This window comes from Astatotilapia calliptera, chromosome 12 (assembly GCF_964374335.1).
Source record: "Astatotilapia calliptera chromosome 12, fAstCal68.1, whole genome shotgun sequence".
NCBI classification, from domain to species: Eukaryota; Metazoa; Chordata; class Actinopteri; order Cichliformes; family Cichlidae; genus Astatotilapia; species Astatotilapia calliptera.
The window spans coordinates 31,468,553-31,487,740 of NC_137433.1; the positions used below are offsets into that span (position 1 = coordinate 31,468,553).

Below are 19,188 nucleotides of genomic sequence, written 5' to 3' on the forward strand. Positions count from 1 at the left end.
CAGTGGATTGCTAAGTCAATGATTCAAGGTTTGTCAAAGTGTGACTTGACTTGAACTGACACATGACTAAATTGTTATCTTGATGATCACTGACTGACTAGTTATTATTTCACGAACTGTTTCCCGGAGGCAGTTTTTTTTAAATTAAAAAAAAAAAAAAAATCCTAATCTTAAATTCACTTTATTTTCAAATGTATTTGCCTTAAAAAATTATGTTATAAAAACCCTGTGCAAAACTCAGCACCGGCTTTTTAGATTGTGTTTTTTTTTTTTTTTTTAAGAACAGGAATCCCAGAATATAATGAAAATGTAATAAACCTTATATATTAAAACTAGAACCAGGTGATAAACTACAAGATAAATCTACATTTGGATTATCAAATACCAACACATTACTTATACTTCAGAAAATTTTATTCTTACCATGCGAATCATTATTCGTTGATTTGTTTCATGGCGCTTGTGTCATTTTCATTTTACTCAGCATTTTGAGGTGCTGCTTTTTGTGCCCAAAAGCCCCCCCACCTTATCTGTAATCACTATCCAACTATAAAGGTGCTTCTGCTGGGGCTTCATCTCTTCTTTAAAACAGAAAACTCACAGGTGACTCTTAATTGCAGGCTGTGATTAAAGATAACAGTGTGACCTTTACAGCTGAAGCCAAAATAGGAGCCAGACTAAAGGATGCTTTGGTTTAAACAGCCTGCTCCTTCCCACAATATATCTCCTGTCCCATTCAGTGCAGGGCTCCAGTGTAGTCAGGGACCATTACTGCACCATTAGGCTACTGTTTGCCTCGCCTTCATAGGGGGACTCCTTTGACCACCCTGCTGACTGCTTTTGTTCCTGTGCCATTAAAAAAACAAACCATTTCTCTCTTTGTTTGTCCACTGCTTCTAAGCAGGCAGCAGCCAGGGAGACGGACACGTAGGGAGAGGGATACATTTAAAAAAAAAAAAAAGAAAGTGGTGGGTTATTGATGGTGGTAGTCAGTGCTTGATATGGCTGTCCAGAGGCAGGGAGGCTTGGAGTCGATGTCCCTGGGGTCGTCTTTGTCTGGGGATCATTCCTGAGGGAGCTGGCTTCACTCTGCTGGCTCGTGAAGATAAGCACTCTCTCCACATGCTGAGAGAGCACGATAAGGGGATTGCTTCACTAAATTATATATATAAAAAAAGAAGCCCTGCCATTGGAGCTGCTAAAAAGAGACTTTATCAGGTTAACTGGGAAACACCCTCCATCCCATTCCTCCAGCCATAAATCACAATTTGTTTTTCCTCAATTGAGCATGCTCAGTATGGGGAGGGGGCACAGCAAACATGTGCAGATAATTATAATTATGCTTAATCTTGTTTTGTAAGAAGAACCTGCCAACACCTTCTCCTTGTTACTTAGCAGTATTTAAACATATAATCATTTATAACACATTATAATGTAGTTGTAAGCAGATTTAAGGCGTTAATCAATTTAAAATGCTACCATGTTATTAGTACTAATCATTGTCTGTTTCTATACCAGCCTGGGAAACTTCAGGGACACTTACAAAAAAATCATCAAACAAATTTTGAATTTTGATAAATTACAAATAGATAATTATAAATAGAAAAGGAGCAGCGTGTCCTGTAAAACAGCTTAAAATAGTTAATACTATAACATGAAAAAGTGCAAAACAAATTTATACAATAAACAATAGTTTAGATTGAAATAATACAAAAATCATATGATATTGCTTTGAACTTTAATAAAATTAACTGTTCCTCCTTTTTTAAACATTAACAGTATTTTCGGTGACAAAAAAGGAATTCAGAAAATCACAATTGCTTATAAACATTTAAAATGTAGACTTTTAGGTGAAAAACTAAAAATGTAATCTGAGAAGAAAACCCCCCCACCGCAAACTATGCCATGACTGAACTTTTAATGTTTTAATGCATTTTAATATTTTTTATTCCTTCTCCCATTCTTTTCTAAAACAATCTAAGCCTCGTCTGTCCATCACCTCTGCCGGGCACCCTCTCATAGCTCAGCCTTCCCTTCTTCGATGGTGACAACACTGCAAATGTAAAAAAAACAACAACAAAAAAAATAATGTTACGGCTGTGACCGTAATTGTGTGTGGATTTGAGTGTCTAGGTGCTCCTCCGGGTATGTTACGATTTGGCGTTGGTAATGTGTTGTTGTTGCGTGACTGTTATGTGTTTCCTACTTTACTTTGAAAGTCTGTGTCATCTTAGTGTGTTCAGTTTACGTTTCCTTGTCTCGTCAGTTCTGATTTGCCCCAGCTGTGTTTCCCTCCTGTTGTCCATTCCCTGATTGTTCCCTCCATGTATTTAAGCCCTGTGTGTCAGTTGTCATCGTCGCGATCTTTTTCCCCCCCCCGTTGTAAATAGTTTGGCGCCTTGCGTTGTAAATAAATATCATTTTGCTTTAAAGAAAATAGTGGTCGTTTTGGGATGATTTTTGTGGAAACCCGTATTAGTTTTTTCTCGTGTGTTTTTTTTACCTTATTTTTATTTTCCTTATTTTTATTTTCCTTATCTTTGTTTTTCTACGTTGCACCCCGGTTGCCTAGGCCGGGGTGTAACATATGGGGGCTCGTCCAATCACTGTGGGGTCCGAGGACCGCTTCAGCCTCCGTCTGTCTTCGCTGGAGGGTCCGTGGGACCGCTCCAGCCTTCGTCCGCCTTCGCTGGAGGGTCCGTGGGACCACTCCAGCCTTCGTCGTCTGCTGGAGGGTCAGGGGGACCGCTCCAGCCTCCCTCAGTTTCATCTGCCTCCGCTGGAGGGTCCGTGGGACCGCTTCAGTCTTCATTTGCCTTCGCTGGGGGGTCCGAGGGACCGCCTCAGCCTTCGTCGTCTGCTGGAGGGTCAGGGGGACCGCTCCAGCCTCCATCAGTTTCATCTGCCTCTGCTGGAGGGTCCGTGGGACCGCTTCAGTTTTCATTTGCCTTCGCTGGGGGGTCCGAGGGGCCGCCTCAGCCTTCGTCGTCTGCTGGAGGGTCCGTGGGACCGCTCCAGCCTTCATCCACCTTCGCTGGAGGATCCGAGGGACCGCCCCAGCCTTCGTCGTCTGCTGGAGGGTCCGTGGGACCGCTCCAGCCTTCATCCGTCTTCGCTGGAGGATCCGAGGGCCCGCTCCGGTTTTCCGTTTCCGCTGGAGGACCCGTCCAGTCATCAGCGTCGCCAGCGGGACGGTGGCCGGTGCCGTGTGGGCTGGACATGGCACGAACATTTTTCGTTGGGGTTGTATGTTTTAAATGTTTGTTTTTTTGGGTGGGGGGTATGTTAGGTCTATGCTGGGTCAAGTGTGCTGCCTGTGCAGGTGTTTACCGGTCACAACCCACTGGTGTTCCTTTCCCGAATGTGCAACTCCAATTAAAGACTTATGCGCTGGTCCTTGTTGTTGCGAGATTTTTAACTTGGAGATCAGCTACAAGAAAGGGAAGGTTAACGTATTGGCTGACACCCTGTCTAGAGCACTGTCTCCTTGAATTAGACATTTTGGGGTTAATGTTAATTCTTGGGTAAGGGGGTGTTACGGCTGTGACCGTAATTGTGTGTGGATTTGAGTGTCTAGGTGCTCCTCCGGGTATGTTACGATTTGGCGTTGGTAATGTGTTGTTTTTGCGTGACTGTTATGCGTTTCCTACTTTACTTTGAAAGTCTGTGTCATCTTAGTGTGTTCAGTTTACGTTTCCTTGTCTCGTCAGTTCTGATTTGCCCCAGCTGTGTTTCCCTCCTGTTGTCCATTCCCTGATTGTTCCCTCCATGTATTTAAGCCCTGTGTGTCAGTTGTCATCGTCGCGATCTTTTTCCCCCCCCGTTGTAAATAGTTTGGCGCCTTGCGTTGTAAATAAATATCATTTTGCTTTAAAGAAAATAGTGGTCGTTTTGGGATGATTTTTGTGGAAACCCGTATTAGTTTTTTCTCGTGTGTTTTTTTTACCTTATTTTTATTTTCCTTATTTTTATTTTCCTTATCTTTGTTTTTCTACGTTGCACCCCGGTTGCCTAGGCCGGGGTGTAACAATAAAGTAAGAACAAATGGGCTATGTTAGCACCTAAACGTTTACCTGCAAAATAAGAAAAAGGAGACTATAATGTGCATTTCCAACCACAAACTCTGTTCAGGATCATTTTCTCGTGCAGCTCTGAACATGGGATCTATAAATTAGATCACCCAACACAACTCCTGTTATGCGCACTTATACTTGTTTGCTGGTTCTCGTGTGACTAGTCAACTAAATTTTTAATTATAAGATGTAGATAAAGGACCTGGGAGGAAAATCGAGAAAGTTAAAATTGCTGAATGTTTATTCTCAGAGACTTGGGGATGTCACAGCAGAACTCCACGCTGACAGTCTCACCGGGAGTAGCACGGCATTATGAACGTTGCCATAGTTTGTCATGATTTAGAGGGGTCTTGTTTTTCTGTATATAGTGGACTTTTTTTGTTGTTGCTTTAGTTGTAAAGCAACAACAACAAAAAAGGTTAAAAAAAAAAAAAAGATTCTGAGCATGCTCCTCGTCTTGCTCCTCACCTGATGTGCTGTCTTCAGGCTTGGAAACTATTGACTCTTGAAGTAAAAGTGACTCAGCTCACATCACCAGCATAAAATTCAGGTTAGTATGCCAGACAATAAAAGTTGTTTGTTCTCTGTGCAAGTTTGAGGACCATGGTGTAGAATGCACAATGTACTTTATACTTTGTTGCATTTTCCTGCCATTGTAAACTTGTGAATGGTCAACTATACAAACTACATTCACTTTCAAAGTAAAAGCTCCACCTTTTTGAAACAACTTTTACTCTGAAGGCAAATGGTCTCCATTTGCGACTTGTGTTGCACTTTTCAGTTTTACTGCTGCTCAGAGAGATTTTGATGAGTATTTACAGACATAGACATCTTCCACAAAAACTACAGGGAACCATGGCAACGTAAGTATAGAATCAAAGGTTGTGTCAACAGCTAGTATTGTGCTAAAGACCTGAACAGCTTCTATTTCTATTTTTCACCTGATCCAATCAAGCCTGCAGCCTCTCTGTTCCTCTTCCTCTCCTCTCCTGCCCAGCATCTGGAGCCATAGTTGGCTGAAAGTGATGTCATCCCTCCCCCAACGTGATCATGACCCCACAGGATACCTGTAGGTGTGCTAAGACTGTAGGTGATGTGCTGACTGGGAGGATTAAAGTCCTTGTAGAGTGTAGGGTATGTGGACGTTTGGGGGCTGGCTGGCTGCTGCAGGTTGGTACTGTAACTGAAGGTAGAGTCCAGTTTGAGTGGGCTGTCAGCAGGGTGTGAAGAAGTGGTGTAATCGTTTAGCGGAGTCTTGCGTGTCCACTCATTGACTGATCTTTCAACAACCCTCCCCACTGCTCCAGCTATGCTCCTCCAGCCAGAGATCTTCCCATCCTCTCTCCATGGATCATTGATGTTCCAGCTTCCCTGGAAACAAACATCTGAACTGCCAAAAGTATCACTCAGGTCAAGTTTGAAATCTGAGTTGCCATTCTCGAATATTGGGTAGAAGCTCTCCTGTGGACTCTCGAACAGGAAGCTGGTGTTCTGGTTGCTACAGAGAAGGTCTGGATGGGGGGACTTCATGCATTCATAATCCCCAGTGTGAGTCTGTAGGCTGCTTTGTTGGTTTGTCTCAGTGGTCAAAGTTTGACGGTCTTTTGGATCTGCTGCCAGTGGATACAGGGAGGTCGTGTCACTGAAGAGCTAAACTCGGAAGAGAAGGAGGGAAAAAATCAAATTTAATTTCTTAACAACTCGGTTTTTTTATGCATTTATTTTCTAAATATTTTGGGGACTTTTTCAGCTTTATTTGATAGACACAGTGAAGAAAGGACAGGAAAGCAGGGGCAGAGAGAGGGGAAGACATGCGGCAAAGGGCCACGGGTCGGACTCAAACCCGGGCCGGCTGCTCTTAGCCGTATGGCATATGGTCACCTGCTCAACGCATTGAGCTAAACCGGCGCCCGGAACTCTGTTTATTTTTATTTGTAATTTGTACTTCTGTGTAAAGTAATAAGCTTTTGTAAAACAAGTGTTCCAAATACAAACATATTTACAGCACATGATCACCTTTAGCACTTTATGTGGCACCTCAGGAAGCAGCTCCTTCAGCTGACACAATGAGGCCCCCAGGAGCCACTCAAAGGATGGCACTCTGCTCAGCATCAGCTGTCCAACCAGGGGGTTAATGCAAGGGAACTGTGACAAACATTCTTCTTCCTGGAGGAAGCAAATGGGAAAAAAAAGAAATGCAATCAATGACAAGACATGTAATAGATTTTGATTCATAAAATAAATAAATAAATAAAATCACACAGCAGACATAAGACAGTTGTAAAAGGTGCATTTAGTTTTTGTCTCTTTGAAACTTCACAACCATTTATGGAATAATTTCTGTTTCAAACCTATGAGGTCCTGACTGGTCTCTCAGTATAAGTAGTTAATGAAAAAACATTCTGTTTACTGTGAATTTCTGTCTATGTAGATGGCATTTTTCCCTGATTTATCAGTATTAATTATCACAGTTAATAATAAAATATCTTGGTCTCCAACCACTGTTTTCTGCAATGTGACTACAGAAATACAAAAACAAATCTACACAGAACCTGTATTTTCTAACTGTATGCTGTCCAGTTATCCCTCTTGATTACAACTGGACCAGCTTATAATTAACCATAGAAAAAAATGTATCCACATGCTCTTAAGAATAGAGTCAAAACACTGCTTTAATTCATCACTGAAAACAGTGCAATTTATTCTAGACCTTTCTGTATGAATAGCTTTGATTTGGGGATATGAGTTTCACCTGTGAGGGCATCACAGTCAGCCAGTCTCTGTTCAAGAAGCTGACAGGGTCTCTGTCACTGGACATCAGGCTGTGGAAGCAGATCTGACTGATGGACTTTGCCATTTCCAATACATCTGACACTAACAGCACCTGCAAGACGATGTACAGAAATGCCTGTATCCTACTGTTGTTTATTCTTTTTTATTACTTTTGGTCTTTTTGTTTAAAATATTGGTGAAATGTCTTCAATATCCTGAAAGGATATTAATTTGACTTGAATGAAGATGATAATCATAATAATGATCTGTTACAGAGAGGGGCACCACTTATGTTCTACCTTCACATCCAAATCCTCAGACTTCATTCTCAATAGCACCAGAGATGAATAGACTAGCACCAAGTTGCTGAAGGCCTCACTGGAAAATCTGCACACACACAAAATCAAGCCTTCTCATATACTACTACTGTTTAGGGGAGATAAATAAGGACCCTTTTGGAAGACAAAATCATCAGGTTTTAGGGTCAATACTTGGTTCAAAGTTAAATACACTCTCCAAGTAAGGGTGTAGGGTTAAGTATATGTGGACACCCACCTTCCTCCCTGACCTTCTGGACAATGAAGGATGAGCCAGCAGCAGCTGTACTGAAGAGAGAGAGCAGTCAGCCTCATCACCACTCCCTCACTGGCTCGCTCTTGACATAGTTCATCCTGCTCCTACACACACACACACACACACACACACACACACACACACACACACACACACACACACACACAGCAAAAAAGTGTGTGTTTTTCTTTAAGTAGTTGCAGAGTTTATTGGTCAGCATTTTCACTTAAGAGACTCATTAGAGCATTGGGACTAAACGCAGAGGAAATCCGCCCCCATAACAAGTCTAACTGTCTATATTGTCTTTATGAGGACTGATTGGACTGAAATGAAAGTTACATAATGCTTCAAAATAACTGCCCAGAAGTGTATCAAGATGGTCGTCAAGTGGTGAGAGTGGGATCTAAAACAAATTGGCTAAAACCAAGATGTTTAAAAAGCTGAAACCATAAAACTAAGTATGGAAGCACACTTTTATCACTGATTTTGTCTGTAAGTCAAAAATCTGAGTTATGCATGTTGAAATTTCAACTTAAAAACTCAAAATTTTGAGTTAAGTATCTCAAAAATTTCATCACAATAACTTACCAGTTTAAATTCCATGTACATTTTTTCTCAGCATTAGAAAAAAGCTTCCATACCTAAGTGAAACACATGTTACCAGTTCCCTTAAAAACACTGTCAGACATCGGATTTTTATTTTATCACAGACATTTACAAACCATGAAGAGCCTGAGATGTGTAAAGAAAAATGTTTCCTTTCCCACATTTGTGGAGTCTACTGTTATTAGATGTGCTTTAAAATTTACAGCTACCACCGTATTACATGAAGTTTCCTCACAAAGATGAAGTGTTTATGTGTTTCCTGATACCTGAATTACGATGGCGGTGCTTTCATCCACTGTGATGAGAGTGTAATTGTGGATCCCTCCGAGCCTCTTCAGGGAGGGACAGTGGCTCCTCTCCAGCACCATCACATTAAACCTGTGACAGACATGTTTCACCAAATGATCAAACAGTGCTCGTCAGGACTGGGAGGTCAGGTAAAAATGCTAAAAAAAATGCTGTCTGAAGGTCAGGAAAGTCCAAGGCAGAGGCAGCATATTGATTGATTGATTTTTAGCTGTCAGAGTTATAATTATCTGTTAAAATGTCAAAAGTGATACAGCAGAACTAGAAAATAAGTTTCCTCCATCCATGATATGAGTAAACTCTGTGATGACTACAACAGCACTCAGACTGCAGGCTTACTTACAAGGCTTACAAGGATATTTAAAAGTACAATTGGAGGCAGAGTCTTCATTTTTCCGTGGGGCCAGCTCCTACTTTCAAGATTAGGCTTAAAGCATATAGTTATAGGCTTGATCAGGTGACTCTGAGTCCTCCTTTAACCCTTTAAAACCGGTTGGAGCAGGCACGTTCCGTTTTGCTTAACTATTTTTAAATCCCTGTAGAACCGGAACCACGTAAGCTACCGCAATAATTTTTTTTGCATATGAAACCGGAGGAGTTGTACTTACATCTTATGCCATCAGCTTGCCCTGGGTCATGGTTTCCTTCCACATATAGCTTTGCAAAAATTTGGATTATAATATTTATTTTCATTTTTCCTGCAGTATATAAAAATTGACTATGACTATGAATTTAATTTCCTGTTGTTGGAAACTATTTTGTGCAACTTTTTTGTATTTACAGTTGTGAGGGATAAACCTCTTAAATTTCTTTAACTAGAAATATATGTAAAAAACCAAAAACAATTTTCAATTTTTTGTAGTTTATTGCATTTTTTTGCAATTTATGTAGTTACTATGGACTTAATGCATACATATTATTACAATTTGGGCTATAACGGTTGTATTGATGTATAGCAACTTGAAATGCTCTCAAAAATGGCACTACTGCGTGTAAAAATATAAAGATAAGCTCTGGCGGACTTGGTTCTATGGTAGGTCTTAAAGGGTTAATTACCCTACAATGGATTTAGGCTGATGGGGCTTTGCCATGAGGCACTGTTCCTTTTTCATTCATGCGCTTACATACTACTCTGCATTAACTGTTATTAAAATCTGGCTGTAGTTTTCTGTTTAACTTTAAATTAAAACTTCTTATATTAGATTATGTGATATGTAACTTGATGTTAGTTATTTTTACTATTTTTTCATCTCAGCTACTCAGATGTAAAACATTTAAAAATTATTCTGATGTAAAGGCTGGTCATAATACTCGATACTTGAACACAGTTGTTTTTACTTGTCTGGATGAGGAGGAAAACTCACTCTGACTCAAGCATTTGCAGTAGCAGCGGATAGTTAATAAGTCCCTCCGTCACAAACAACACATACGGCACGTTGTCCTCCAGGCACCACAAGATATTCTCTTTAGGGAAACAAGCACATTTAAAAGCATTTAAGCGAACATATCAACAATAATATGAATACGTGGAATTTGGTGGCAGCTGACCTGCATCAGAGACGGTGGTGTTGAACGTTAGGTGGCTGATGCTCCTCTCCCTACAGATTGCAGACCATGGAGACTGGCCCGGATGGTCGTACTCCACGACTAGAGAGAAACAGGTCCAAGGGAAGTCGGGGCCAATATCCTGTTCATACACCACCACGCACACACTATCATGCATGCTGTAAAAAGGATAGAGGTGTGACAACAATGTGTTTACTTATACTCAAGACAGTGTGATGAATGGCTCCTAATCTGAAAATATAGCTATGAGATGTATACATTTTGCTATTGCCAAAATATAAAATAATAAAATAGATATTATTTACCATTTGAAACTGAAAATACGCTTTTCAAATCTTTCAGAAACAATAAAATAAAATAAAGAATGTATGTTAATTAAAAAAAATAACTTGGAAAGCAGGGGATGGGACCTCAAGCACAGCTTTATTGTGTCTCTACAATATCATGTAATTATATATGACTTCATATCTCTATGTACCAATGTATCACACAGGCCTAGATGAATGAACTATGATACACTTTTACCTGCTGACTACGCTTGCACCATTGAGCTTTATCTTGTCCTGCTCTGGACAAACTGCAGTTGCGCCTCAAACAACAACAAAAAAACACAAATATAATTAACTCTATGACACAATGACAGTCACCTGTTTGTCTTATTTCTGCATGTTTTGCAGCATTTAATTTTTCTTTGAATATTTTTTAGTTTAATAACCTTTGACTGAAATGACTGAAATGATCAGTGAGCTGCTTACCTGTCACCTGGTTCAAGCTGTTGATTATTGTTGATCTGCTGCTATCACAGTGAACTGATACGATAACAAGAATCTGCACAAAGGTAAATAAGCAACTCTTATCAAGTGTTTTTCACATAAGGATTTATGACTTTAACGAATATCATATTTAGCTTATAGAAGTATATGATTGATTACACAATACTGACTTTATCTGTGCTGTTCTGTCCTTTACTGCTGTTCAGCCACTCAGCCACCAGGTGCTGGAGCTCCTGCAGTTTGAGGCTGGACTCCTGGTTTTTCTGAGTGAGGTAGAGGATGATGTGCAGCCTCTTCAGCAGCTGCTGCAGACTCTGCTCTGCACATCCCTTAGCTGCCTTTGTCAGGTACTCTGTTGTCCAAGAACACCAGGTTAAAAATCTCACAACATGGCATCTGTTTGGTTAAAACCTCAGTGTAGACACTGAAACTAAAGTTAAGATTTTGGAAATTCCAGCTTCCAGTTTTGAGTGATGGGATCCCACATGATTGCATAATTTCTATCGTACTGTTTTAGAATATTTACAGGGGATATTTCTGTATCTTACCCAGGTTCTCTCCTACTGGCTCGACAAAGTCGTTACTTATATGAAAGTAAAAACAATATCATACTACGTTATAATAAAAATAGCACAATTATAAAATTTACTTTCAGTTAACTGTTTGAACTTTTAATTTATTACAATTAGATTTTTCCCACCTTTACAACTGCAGCATTTTGAACTAACTTAATAAACTTTAAAGGTTGGGTGCTTGTGTGACAGTAGTTCATCTCACCCAAACCCGTACTGAGGTCGCACTTCAGCAGCAGCTCCTTAAATGTCACCAGCACATGAATCAGAGATGCAAGGTTGAAAAGCGCTTCCTGATCTGCAACACAGTGGGAGAGGGAGTAGATAATTTACTTCTGTCAAATCTAGGTTTAATACATTAATACAACAACATGCAAATTAAAACATTAACATGGCATTTCCTACCTTTGATCAGTTCTGCAGTCTGTGCAGGGGCCCTGCAGAGTGCCCTCTCCTGTTGTTTGAGAAGGAAGTGAGTTTGGTCTGGTGCCAGGCTGCTGAAGTCTCCACACCCTGGGAAGTTGAGCCCCAGCTGTCTGGCAGAGCTCAGACAAGGCTGAGCGAAGGCCAGCAGCTCACAGTAGGCTCGCTGCTGGCTGTCTGCACAGGGTTTAAAACACTAATTTAAAACACCATCTGAACCACCATGCTTTCCAAACAGACCCTACTACAGTCTGGTCAATGAGACATGCAGTCAAGCAGCCTGACTCCCAAACTTTGCTGGCCCCCCATGTGGTCCCTCCTGTCAAGACCTGTCTCTTTTTGTCATATTTTTCAAGTAACCTATATTGGAAATTCTGTTTTTGGTCTGTGACCCCAATATTTTTAGTAGCCCCAATAGGGCCACCCCTATGAAAAAATTATGGAGGCGCCTGGCTTTCAGGTCTCCATTAAATTGCTGCTAATGATACATTTGTAAAAGTGTGGAATTACTTGACTGAAACTCAAATGTGAACGTAAGGTGTGGATATTTGTAACTTTACTTCACTCTGATAACTTGTGTCGCACCTGTAGGTTTGATCTTAACTACTTTGCTGTCCCGTCTTTGCTGTGATTTTCCACTGAGTTGACCCATCCACTGATTAGCAGGTTCTTCCTCTCTGTTTGAATTTCCTGGCCTCACGTCCAGTGTTTGACTCTGCACTGGAGAAGGCTGCAGCTCTGATAATAGTGCTTGGTGGTTCACCTCATGTGCTGATAAATAAAAGGATGAGCTTAGGTAAAACATGTTTTTATTAGGCTACATTAGTTTTTACAGGCGTACATCTGGAGTCATAGCAAGAAAGTTCAGGTCAAGGGTAAATTTATTGGATCTGTTAGGGTTTTTAACTATTAAAAAAAAAATCAGCTTACCTGAGAGCTTTAGAGCCTTCTTAGAAACAATGCCCTCTTTATGTGAGTTGGATGAGCAGAAGTTTATAAACTTATCGGGATTAAAAGATTAGCTGAAGAAATTATGATGATTACTGAGGAATCTAACATGAAGAATCTAAGAGCTTTACAGTGCATTGATGCGTTTTGTTTTCTTTTGTGGGAAGTGTAGGGATCTGTGGCTACACACGGTTTTCCTGTGGAGACTTTGACTATAATACTTCATTTACATTTTTCACATAATAGATACAAACATTCTGGTCTTAAGTTCAGAGAACAATGTTTGAAAATAAAGCTGCAAAAGCATAAATCACCTTCAGACTATGCAAGAACAGATAGTAAGCATAGTGTACCTGCAGTGCTGCCTGAGCTCTGAGGTGATGCAGAAACAGGAGCGATCTGCTGAGACCTAAGCATCATGAAGGTGGCCAGGGGGTCAAGGTCCAGCTCTGGTGGATTTCTTGCCAACAGCAAACCTCTGTCATCATCTCTAGTATTCAGTGTGGAGGCGACAGCCTCCTCAGAAATCTTTGCACTCAGCTCCATCTGACAGTCATGTCCTTGTCTGCTGATGCCTTTTTCATGAGCTGAAGACCAGCTTGCAACTTCTGAAAACTTCTTGCCACCAATATCATATTTGGTGGTGACAGGAGCTGGTTTGACATCTTTATTCACTGTGTTGAACGCAGGCATCTGGGAGGCATTCAGAGATGAATCATCAGTGGGTTTCTTTTGGAGAAGAGTTTCAGCTGTGGTGCTCAATAGAAAGGAGTCGACTGAAACCAGAATAGAAGGAAAATAGATGAGATCTGATGATACTTAATATAAATAATTTTTGCACTTCAACTAAAAAAAACCCCAAAACACCTGAAACAATTAACCTGGTTTTGACTGGCATTTCGGCATTTAAACCAGCTCCAGGTGAGCTGCCAAAAAACAGTGATGGACAAAAACTATCATGCAAACCACCACAGAGTGGATAATTCCTAAAGGGGTCTGAGCCCCACCTGAGACTGATTACTGCTCTGCATCAAAAGGAGCAAGCAGAGGAGGTTCTGGCATAGAATCCTTTCAGGATACCACCTAGATGAGATATTTCGGGCATGTTTAGCCAGCAAATGCCCAAGCAGACCCAGTACATGTGGAGACATTACGTCTCTCAGCTAGATGGGAACATTTTGGTGTGTCCTTGAAAGAGATGGAGGAGGTGGCTGGGGAGAGTGAAGTCTGGGTATCTCTACTCAGACTGCTGCTTCCAAGAAATGGATGCGGAAAAGTGTCAGTAAACCGATAGCTTTGTAATTAATTATCTACATATGTTTAATACAGCTACACATGGACTCATGCACATCTAAAAACCAAAAACACTCACCCTCCACATGTTCAGGTGGCAGTTTACTTAAGTCTTCTCCAGTTTCCTCTCTGATGGAGGGAAGATCAGACTTCATATTCTCTGTGAAGTCGCAGCAGCAGCACAAAGATAACTGCGGGACTTCCGTCTCCATCTCGGACTGCAGTTTGTCAGCAGCGCTTATGAAACTTTCTTTCTCTAGTTTGATAACTTTTAAGGCTTCCCACAGAGGCTGGAAGTCAACAGCTGGTTCATACATTTGAGGCTCTGTAGGAAATACAGCAATTTAGTGACACAGTTCAGAGATTTCTGTGTTCAGTACGTCTGTAAATGTGATAGATTAGAAACAAAAAAACAAAACAAAAAAAATCTCACTTTAAGTCCAATCATGACACAAAAACATGCACCCCAGAGTTTTCATGATAGCAACATTCATTTGAATTGACTTTCTCTGCATGGTAAACAGTCACATTTTGTCAACCCCTGTCCCTAGATTGTGATACATTACGTTTTAAGTCTCTACATCCAATTTGAGACTCCATTTAGAGCTGCAAACCCATCAGAAATGTTTAAGTAGATGGGTGGTTGAAGACCAAGATGTTTTGGGGCCACAGTGACATCTTGTGGTCTCCAAAAACATCAGCCTTTTAACTATTGATGCCAAAGCACTGCAGCACCTCAGTGAGTTTTAAAGTCCTCTTAGTCAGAAGTGCTGCAGCAGATTCACCCCAAATTTTGCATAATAAAAACAAAATGTGTACTCATATGATTTAAACTTAATGGCTTTTGTTCCCCCTGCTGATTCCCCCAAAGTCACTTTAGCAAAACTGTCACAGTGAACAAAGTGGTTTCTAAAGAGCCAGTGGAGGCTTTGGCACTTTTCCACTGTTAATCAGTGTTGAGTATTTAATGTGGAAAATTTGTGGAGTCTTCCTTTAATTACAAAATTACCTGACAACAGAAAGCCCACCACAAAGTTCAGGTGCTTCTCTGCCTTCCAAAGCACCGCCTTCATCTCTTTCTGAGCTCTCGGCGACACCAAAGATCTAGATGAAAATCATTATTGTTTCAAAAGCTTCTCCAATTACCATAAAATGGGAATCACTCATATTTTCTCATCATGCTGTAGCAGTTTATAAGAATGTTAATCCAGATGACTTACAGATGACATCTCTATGTGTGCATCATGCTTGTTCAGTTAATGTGAAATCAGTGAAAGTAAACAAACAAACAAAAAAAAACTATCAGAACTGTTTAGTTAGCAGCTCAACCTGACATTACTCACATTCTGCAACAAGGAGACATCTCTTCCTTCTTGAGCTCAGAGGTGGACAGACAGATGTCAGTTTGACTTTTCAGGGGAGTCGGGTTGAGAGTCAACTCCAGCTCCATTTCAGTGGGAAGCACCGCACATCCTTAAAGACACAGTAAACTAAAACTTACATTGAAAGAGAATTAGACACCTCAAACAATCGAAGAGACATGGTGTGCCTGATGTAGCCTCTGTATATTTCTCTATTATTGGATGAAAAGTATAACCAACAAGTTACAGTTTTTATCTAAGCTCTCTGTACCTGCAAAATCTGACTCAATCAGGCCTCCATTCATCTTGGTTTCTTCACTGGCTTCATCTGGTACATCAAACTTGGAAATATCCACTGAAGGATTTGAAAGGGAAGCTGAAGAAAAGTCAAATATATCAGTTTATCTTTTAATAGTGTTTAAAAAAATATTTTTTATTTCATCTTAAAGGATTTTGGTCTTTGTCACCTTTTCGAAGCACATCTAGGACTGGAATCTCCTCGTCCATCAGCTCAGTGGAAACATTCACATGACTGTAGATGTTTGAAAACCTTGTGAACTTTTCTGTGCTCAGCTGAAGAGTCTCCACTACAGCAGGCAACAGCAGCAACTACAGAGAAAAAACTATTAACAATAAACTGAGCAAATAGTCTCATGTTTATAAGGATTAGTTACCTCTCCGTTCGTGAGTGGCTGTTTAACAAACTCCTCTTGAATGTCTACGCATGTCTGAACATTAGTGGTGTCCACATCTGCCGGTTTTTCATAAGATGCACAGTGCTTGAAACAGCTACAATCCAACAGGTTTAACATGATGGTTAGTGGGGCCATAAACACACAAAGGTTGTTCATTTGCAGGTTTTAAAATGCACCTGAACATGTTGTCTTCTGAGATGGAATTTCCTGATGAGCTCAGCAGCGGGTCAGCTACAGGAAGCATCCTCAATCTGGACAACTTGACTCTCAGTGTAGGCAAATGTCTCTTAAACTCTGCCAGGTGATCGACTGGAATGAGCTCTTCTGGCAAGAAGAGGTCTTTCACAGAACACAAACATGTTTTACTAAACATAACTGATTTCCTTAAGAAGATTAGAATTACAACTTTATTGTAGTATACAGAAATGGTTCACCTTCACTCTTATCCGTGATCGCGTCAGGTGTCTGCTTAAAAAACGATTCCTGACATGGACCATCAGTCTGTGAGTCTTTTAAAAGGGAACCATACAAATCTTCATCTAAATCCTGAAGTGAGTCAGGATTAGAGCTGGGTATCACCTCCACCTCATCTTTCACATCAAATCTGAAAAGTAACAAGTATTTATGATATCTCTCCACAAATACAAAATTCAGTGAATGGATTGTGTTTTTAAACAGGAGAACCTTTCTGTTGAATTTACTGGTGGATTTTTCTCTCTCAGATTATCAAGGACAGAGCCACCGACATTAAGTCTGCAAGTGGAGATCACCTGTCCTGTCAAGGGAATAAATATATAAGCAAATTAACTCATATGGCAGGCATGTGAAGATTACCTGTATCATCAACACACTATTACTGGTTTTTTATGATTGCTTAAGTACTTTCAAAATTACTTTAGTAATTTTACACGTTGATTTATTACAAAGCCCAAAGAGTCATGCTGACAGATTTCTTTCATTAACTATGGCAGCATTTCTTTATCATATATAAAAACTGAAATGTACTATTGAAGTTGCACATCTTTTTCTTATATTAGGATTAAATATGCAGTCAAACTTCTTTGCACTAACAGAAATGAGATTTTCACTAGTCTGGTCCACTTACATCCCCGCTCTACAAACTTAAGTTGTTGTTTTTTTAATACCTCTGACCCACGGTTTCCTGTAGGTGTCTTCAAGCAGCTTTCCACTATGTGGATACAGGTCACTGGCACCTGTCAGGTAAGGTGTTGGCAGAGCCAGCAGGTTCATCATGACTTTCAGACTGGTGCTGGCCTGAAATACACACACACAAAGAATCAGAACAACAAGCTTTTAGAGAAATACTCCGGGTAAAATGAACAAGCTCACCTCAAAAACATAGTCAAGAGCTTTAAATCTGATAGCAGGGAAGACTTCAGTCTGGGGAGAGTTGTCCTTTTCTGGCCTGTGCACACAAAGAAGCGGAGTTACAGGTAACATGTCTGTACCTCGGTATCTTACATCACACCAACTAACTTAATGTCTCGTGCTATAAACAAATATATTTATGTAAACGGATAAAAATAACTTTCACGTGGAAATCTTTCAAGTTTATTAGCTTGCTTAGCTAGCAAGTGTCGTACTATAGCTAGGTAACTTTTTTTTTTTTTACACATTTTTACTCTAAATTTAAAGCTTTAAATATGGAAAGCTGACAAAAAAAAGTAAATAAGAGCACTGTGTGTTTCAGTAACAGCAAACTTACATGATGCAATTAAGTTTTAGTGTTGCGCGGCTGTAGTGTCCAAGATTGTTTTTTCAGGATGCATTAACAGGTCACCAAAAGGTGAAACCGTCACGCATGCGCTCTGAGGCATATGACCAGTAAAGCTAGGATCAGCCTTTGAAAAAAAAATATCTGGATAGTATTTGCCTAAAAAAAATTAGAAAACCTAAAATATTTCTGGGACCCCAACAAGCTCTTTGTAAATCCTGGAAAGGCCTCCACTGAAGTTATAGACCCATGGACACAAATATTTAATGGACGCTGGCCAACGTTTTTTTCTGTGGTTGTGTGGATGGCAATGTTAATACCAAACATAGGCCATCAGAGGCGCTAGAATAAATGTTTTTGGTCTGGTAAGGAACTCGTTTCTGCAGTACAATGGTCCACGAGTCCTTCCTTTCTTCTTGGTGACGAAGCATTTCTATGTCAGGATGTCACCAGATTTCAGTTTGGGTCAGTGCCTACAGGTCTCATTATGCCAGAAACACACATTTATGTGTCAAAACGCCCCTTTAAATTCCCCAATGGACTGAACAAAATAAAAGGTAAATTTAAAAGTCATACATTATTTATTCCTGTATAAAGCCAGTCCACCACGGATAACATCAACTAAGATGTTGACTATGGACTGATTTTAATCACTTAAATCACAGATAACCATAAATAAAGCTCACTGTAATACATATTTCTTAGCTATTTATTCATTATTTTCCCGACACAGTATTTGTGTTAATGTGCCATATTGTGGCACAATGCAAATTGTTTCTATATTAAATATGGAAAAACTGGGTTGCAATTTCCCATACAAATCAACACAATAATAGTTATAGTGTAATAATGAACTAAATGGCTTCTGTGTTTTCTGCTTTTCAATTGCATGTACACTCTACTTTTCACCACAGGAGGGCGCTCTTCAACAGCAACATCATTCAAGGAAGTACAATTACCAATCCAATTCTTCTATATGCCTACAAGATATGGGCCCTCCGGTTTTCACTTTCCAAACACGTGATGATTTTCAATCATACAGAAAAGAAAAGAAAGAGAAGAAAAGAAAAGAAAAGAAAAGAAAAGAAAGTGAAACAAACAGCGAGGTGTTTCCATCCTCTCTATTATCTTTCCCCTCATTAGAAAAAATGGGTGTTGACAGTTTTATCTTTGTGTTGTCTCTTCTGTGACCCTGTAATTCTTCTGTGTATCCTGATTGGATGAACTAAAAGTTATTAAACGCTTAAAGGTTTATGTCTGGAGTTCACTAGTTTCTCATCAAGGTGACAAAATACCAGCATGCTTTACAGGCTTCGCTTTAAGACAGCAGATTCTGCCGATGTGTGCTTTCTCACAGGAGTGATAACATACAGAAAATTCACACTGACATGAAACTGCACTAAATGTGAGCTGGAGTTTGTCTCGATTTCTGGATTACTGCCTCAGGTATTCACAGAATGAACTGAATGTTCTTCCATGATTTAAAACATAC

The 19,188-nt window shown here is 40.1% G+C and overlaps 1 protein-coding gene and 1 long non-coding RNA gene across 3 annotated transcripts; one reads left to right on the forward strand and one right to left on the reverse strand.

Moving 5' to 3' along the window:
• Positions 1-396: 396 nt before the first annotated feature.
• shoc1 (shortage in chiasmata 1) lies at positions 397-18,046 on the reverse strand. 2 transcript variants are annotated; one of them, XM_026188588.2, is made up of 28 exons: positions 17,688-18,045; positions 17,312-17,387; positions 17,107-17,236; positions 16,646-16,736; positions 16,396-16,565; positions 16,138-16,300; positions 15,941-16,055; positions 15,734-15,875; positions 15,538-15,642; positions 15,249-15,378; positions 14,915-15,009; positions 13,985-14,230; positions 12,966-13,388; positions 12,250-12,435; positions 11,647-11,841; positions 11,447-11,539; positions 10,840-11,021; positions 10,652-10,724; positions 10,422-10,485; positions 9,879-10,054; positions 9,695-9,794; positions 8,291-8,402; positions 7,401-7,522; positions 7,145-7,232; positions 6,826-6,957; positions 6,090-6,239; positions 5,015-5,723; positions 397-2,053 (listed from the first exon to the last, which is right to left on the reverse strand). In XM_026188588.2, coding segments are annotated over exons 1-28 (4,356 nt in total). In that variant the 5' UTR covers positions 17,690-18,045; the 3' UTR covers positions 397-1,967. The 2 variants fall into 2 exon arrangements, with proteins under 2 accessions (XP_026044373.2, XP_026044374.2); XM_026188589.2 differs by lacking the exon at positions 12,250-12,435 and having other exon boundaries at positions 17,688-18,046.
• On the forward strand, positions 17,199-18,785 carry LOC145432209 (uncharacterized). Its single transcript, XR_013912489.1, has 2 exons — positions 17,199-17,415; positions 18,611-18,785. It is a non-coding gene; the product is annotated as an uncharacterized LOC145432209 (long non-coding RNA).
• Positions 18,786-19,188: the final 403 nt, after the last annotated feature.